This window comes from Culicoides brevitarsis, chromosome 1, assembly GCF_036172545.1.
Source record: "Culicoides brevitarsis isolate CSIRO-B50_1 chromosome 1, AGI_CSIRO_Cbre_v1, whole genome shotgun sequence".
In the NCBI taxonomy this organism is placed as follows: Eukaryota; Metazoa; Arthropoda; class Insecta; order Diptera; family Ceratopogonidae; genus Culicoides; species Culicoides brevitarsis.
In genome coordinates this window covers 41191324-41197323 of record NC_087085.1, presented here as the reverse complement: position 1 = coordinate 41197323, position 6000 = coordinate 41191324, and the positions used below count along the sequence as shown (strand labels likewise).

Genomic DNA, 6000 nt, shown 5'->3' with positions numbered 1-6000 from the left:
TACGGAATCAACCACACTTGACCGTCAAGTGAGTTCTTTTCTTGAGTGAGTGGCATGCAGGCAACGGGAATTGATCAAGATAAGCACTTGACGGATCAAAAGTGGCTCTTTTAAAAGATTAAAAACCCAAAAAGGTTTTTTTTTTTCGTTTTTTTGTGCAGAATCGAAGTCATACCGTAAATATTTAAATAACTCGGAGAAGAAAAAAAAATCAATAGAATTTCGCTTATCTCGAACGTCGAAGGATAAAATAATATTACTATAGGATCGACAAACAAAGATAAAATTTATACACACACACGAGGAGATGTAGATAATTTTAACATACATTTATTTTGTGTCAATAACGCAATGTTGTTTGTTCGTGTATTTGTTGTTCTACATCATTTGCAAAAGCAGCAGATGTATGGAAATATGTAGAAAAAAGAAGCTTTATCAAACTAACAACTTCTCAAAATGTTAAAATATTTTAATATTTATACGTTTATGTTTGTTCCTCATTCTACGATTTTCACGTATTTTGTGTGAAAAATTAAATTTCGCAGCTTGAACAAATTTTTTCATATGAAAAAAAAATTTTTTGCTTCAAATTTTTTTAGCTTTAAATTTAAAATGATAATTTTTTTAAATTTTTTAATTAATATAAAAAATTATTTTTTTTATTTAATTAATTTTTTTCAAAAAAAAAATAAAATTTTGAGTTTAAAAAAATAATATATTTTTTTTTAATTATTAAATTAAGTAATTTAAAATAATTTTTAAAAAAATATTTTAATTGAAAAAGTTTTTTAAAAAAAAATTTTTATTAATTTTTTTAAAATTAAATTTAATTTAAAAATAATTAATTTTTTATTTAAAAAAATATAATAATTTTAATTTAATTTTATATATTTTTTTATTATTAAATTTCGTTTAATTTTTTAAAAAATTATTTAATTTAAAAAAAATTAAAATAAATATGAAAAAAATATTTAATTTAAAAAATTTTTAAATTCATTAAAATTTTTTTATTTAATTTTTAATTTTTAATAAAAAAAATATTTTTAAAAATTATTTATTAATTGATTTTAAAAAATAAAAAAAAAAATAAAAATAAATAAATTTTTTTTTTAAAAAATAAATATTTAATTTATTTTATTGAATTTAAAGGTTTTATTAAAATATATTTTTTTTATTTAAAGTTTTAAAAATTTAATTTAAATTATTAAAAAATTAAATATATTAAAAAAAAAAATAATCAAAAAAAATTAATTAATATTAATTAAGAATAATTTTAATTCAAATTTAAAAATTAAATATATTTATTGAAATATTTTTTTATTATTATTAAAAAAATAAAAAATAAATTTATTTACTTTAACTTTTCATAATAAAAATATTTTTTTTAAAAAAAATTTTTATTATTTATTTATTTTACCAAAAAAATCTGAATTAAAATGAAAAAACTTTTTTGAACAAAATTTAAATAAATCAACATTCTCTTTAAAACTTTCACCAAAACACTTAAATGCGAATCATCAATTTCCCACAAATTTACAACTACACGCTAAGAGGCAGACATTACATTATAGCTTTTAAGTTAAACACACTCATTTCGTTTCGTTTCATTTATTTACAGCCAGCAGCGAATTTCTGGCATGTTTTCGTCAAACGATCCTCACTTCCGAACCGCTTTTTTGATAAATTTCTCATAAACACACATAAAACCTTATCTCGACGATTATGATAAAATGCGAATTAAGGGAAGAAGGACGAGTCGCGTAATCAGGATAATCAAAGAGATTCCCTGCGACATATTCCATTCATTTGATTAGATAACGACGATGTTTGATTTGTATTACTACACGTATAAATTTTTATTATTTGCACGTTGCTCGATAACCGCAGAAAATTTACGACTTTGATTAACGATGCATGATAAAATCGGGGAACAAGGGAGCGACTGGTAGTTTATTTAACTAATTTTACGATTTTTTTTTCTTTCAGAATTGATGCGAAAGTCAATCAACAGTGCACAGATGGAATTAAGAAGCAACGATATTCCTAAAAAAAAAATCGAAAAAATGAGAATTATCAAAAAAATCACGACCAATAACTAATTTTAATCGACATCGTGTATAAAAAAAAATATTTGTAAAGTAAAAAAAATTACAAAAAATGCTAGTTTTTAAGTTAATTAGCATCATCTACTGCGTGCTACAAATTTTTGTAAATAGAACAAATGGCTCATCAATGGATTTATATAAAAATGCCCGATTGGGCACGCGAATTGTACAAACGCGCAATGGTCGAGTACAGGGACTCATACTCCCGTTGGAAAATTTCAAGTTTCTCAAACCCGTAGAAGTGTTCCTCGGCGTTCCGTATGCCACGCCGCCCGTAAAATTAAATAGGTAAGTAAAAAATTTTTTTAATTTATTTAAAAATTCAATTATGAGGTAACAAAAAAAAATCTCAAGAGACAAAAAAAGTAAATTTAATTTAAAAAAAAAGTGATAATTACTTTTTTTTCCGATTATTGGATAAAAAATTTATTATTCAATTAACGCGTAACATAATTTATTTTTTTTTTTTAATTTTTTCCCATTATTTTTTAATATTTTCATAAAAATTATCGGTAATTGTCTCTCCCGTGACAAAGTTGAATCAGTTAATTGCGTGTCACAGCGGTTTTCACGTTTTTTTTCTGTTCAAACAAGACGATAACGACGACAATCTAGTTAGGCACGTTTGACCATTATTACGATGAAAGCGTTAAAAATCGCTCTTATCACCGACCAAAAATCTAAATTCGATCCTAAAATAACAATAAAACGTATTATTATCAATAAAGTTATGGTCACGAAACGGGAATTAGCAATTTACATTTTTTTTTTGTGTCGGTCAATGGATTTATTAAGTGTCTCCCGATATCGAATGACGAGGGTATTTGATAAGTACTGAACAGGGAGAAAAATATCAACAAAAAATTTTTCTTTTCGTGACATTTTTATTACTTGACAAATATTTGAGTGGCGGGCGATGACAAACGTCAAAAAATGTCGTCCCTGGATGAAAGGAATGACGGACAATGAGAAAAAAGGTGAAAGAACAATAAAAAGAGATTACCTAAGGTTAAAATTCACACGCACGAAGAAAAAAAAAAGTTTTATTACAGAATTCGGAAATAACCAACGGATGATTTTTCGATTTTGTCCAAATCGCTTAATCTTCTGTTAAATTAGAAAAATTTCCTTTGTCAATGGAAATTTAATTTTTTTTTCGGACCGCAATGTTTTTCACACACACACTAAAAATCGATGTCCCGTTAGCAATTCGACGAATTTTAATTTAATTCTTGGAAAAGAAAAAAAAATCAACCGATGGCTATAAAAACTCATTATTGAAGTTTCTTTTGAAAATTCAACAAAATATATAACGAAAGAAATCAATAAGGAATAGACAAAAGTCGCTTGAATTTTATATTTTTTTCCTGATAACAACAAGAGAAAAAAATTCCATTGTTATTGATTTTGTGCCAGAATGCCAGAGTAATGTGTTTCCAGTCAGTTTCTCCTCTTTTATTGAATTTAATTTGACGAAATGATGGGAAAATATATCAGTTACTGAGACAATTTGATGTAATCTGAAGCAGAAGTCGACGACGTAACAGAAGGGAAAATATTAATAAAATTTTGTGGAATAATGAGTCAAGTATTCATTCATGGTTGTCTGCAGAATTTTATTATTAAAAAATATTGGAGAAGGAAAAATTTTTTTATTATTAAAAATCGAATTTATATTAAATTTTTTGGTGATGATTTCTTAAATTTATTTAAAGAAAAATTTGTCTTAAAAAATTCTTTTTAGAATAAAAAAAAATCTCAAATTTCATAATTCGCCGTAATTCCGGTAAAAAAACCCATAAAAATTACCTCAATACCGTTATTGACATTAATCTTTGCCAATGTGCTTCGAAGTAATCTTCCATTTTTTTATTTATCGTTCTATCTATAGGTTTCTTTACAAGATTATGTTTCCGGTTAACTGCCATGTTCCCTTGAATTTCCTTCAATATTTACCTTTTTCATCAATTTATAAATAAAAAAAAAGAAAGAGAAAAAGTAACATTTGGCCTTTATAATAACTTTTTTTTTCTTTAAATTCAAGGCAAAAAAAAAAAGGAAAATCACGTGTATCGGTATCATTTTAACAAGCGAGAAGCAAATAGAAAGCAATCAAGAGGAACAGAAATTATATATTAAAGGAAGTAAAAAATTTATTTTTTTCTATTGGAGGGATGAGAAATGATGAGAATATAAATAAACAGAAAGAGAAAAATAGGCAAACAAATTTTCATTTCACGAGAAGAAGTAAAGAAGAAGAAAACGAAAACGAAAAAAGGAAACCCCTGATTAAAAATATCAAACAAGAAAGTGTTCTGTGGTAATGCCCTGTTGATAGAAAATGAGTTAAAATGAGACTTGAAAGTTTAGTTTTAATTAAAAAAAAATTATAAGTGATACAATAAAATTAATTTATTTTAAAAGTTTACAAAAAAAATTAAAACTTCAAATTTTATATAAAGTGAACAAATAATAAATTTTGAGCAATTTGAATCGTCAAAAGTTAAGTTAAGATACATCAAGTGCATAAATTGGATCCCATACATTACTGAAGCAACTTACTTCAGAGATCATCAAACATCGGACCTAAAAATCTATATTCGAGTATAACTATTCTTACTTTGTTTAAGACTAAATTCGCACAAACCGAGGCACAAATTACACATTCTTTGCATCAGATAAAAGTGAAACAAGATTGGAGCTTGATTCTCGTTGAAATTGTAAATAAACATATTAGAGAATAATAATGACAGATAACATACAAGATGCCAAAGAGATGAATTGGTATTCAAGGTCTGCAGTAAAATGAATAATACAATGAAAATTAAGCCTATCAAAAACAAATATTATGCAAAAGTCATTATATATAAACTTAAAAGTACAGTAAAGAGTATCGAGAATCATGAGAATCATAATAATTTTCTTTAAATAAAAATATTGCTACATTTAAAAATAAACTAACCGCGTTCATTGCGTACAAACATAGAAATATAATTTTTTTTGTTCGCAAAAAGTGAAAAAAATTATTCTAAAATTTTTAAAAAATTAGTTTTTTTAATTAGGAGATTATCAACTCAAAAATTGATACATTTAATTTTTTCTAATTTTAAATAATTTTATTAAATTTGAAAATTTTGTTAATTTGAATTTTTTAAAATTAATTAATTATTTTTATTAAAATAATTAATTTTATTATTTTTTTTAATTTTAATTGTAATTTTTTTTTATTTTTGACAATTTATCATAAGAAAGGTAAAATCTGTCATTTTTCCATCCACAGGGCAATGAAACTGTGTTTTTGTTTGCCGATGAGAAACATATCTGTGTTATAGTGTTAGACTTAACATCAATATGGTTGTGAGTGGCTTGTTATTTGTTTGTTTATTGGTGAGCCATCTTGTGATATTTTTCCATTTCTCCCATTTTCTCGTTCGTTCGTTCATTCGACGACGACGCTTCGTATCTTAATTTATCAATCTCAAATATTTTTGTACCATTATACAAATGATTTTATGTTTTGACGTACAGTGCGATGATTTTCATAGAGAGAGAGACAAAAGAAGGGACTTTTTTTTTCTTTTCATCATCAGATTACACATTATTTCCCACTTGCCGAATTACCATTTCTGCATGTAAACTCGAACATAATCCAAAGTTCTGGCAAACGAGCTAAAATTATCATTAGAGAGACGAAATGAACCATGCATGTCGTCATCGTCGTGGTAGCTCTAACCAGTACGCAGATTATTCGGGCGATAGTGCCATGAATGCCAGTCGCGGGAGTGATAAGAAAATTTATGTAATAAAAGCTCGCACCAAAAAACTGAAAAGGAACAAAATTTGATTATGATAACAAAAAAAAAAAAGAAAAATAAAATAAAATAACGAAAGAAGA

The 6000-nt window shown here is 25.1% G+C and overlaps 1 protein-coding gene across 1 annotated transcript in view; it reads left to right on the top strand.

Annotated features, from left to right (window-relative positions):
- Nucleotides 1-2155: 2155 nt before the first annotated feature.
- LOC134837844 (neuroligin-4, Y-linked) overlaps nt 2156-6000 on the top strand; it is a 55688-nt gene continuing 51843 nt past the window's right edge. Inside the window, exon 1 of the mRNA XM_063853236.1 lies at nt 2156-2393. Coding sequence (XP_063709306.1) covers nt 2158-2393 — 236 coding nt within the window. The 5' untranslated portion in view covers nt 2156-2157. The remainder of the gene's footprint in view (nt 2394-6000) is intronic.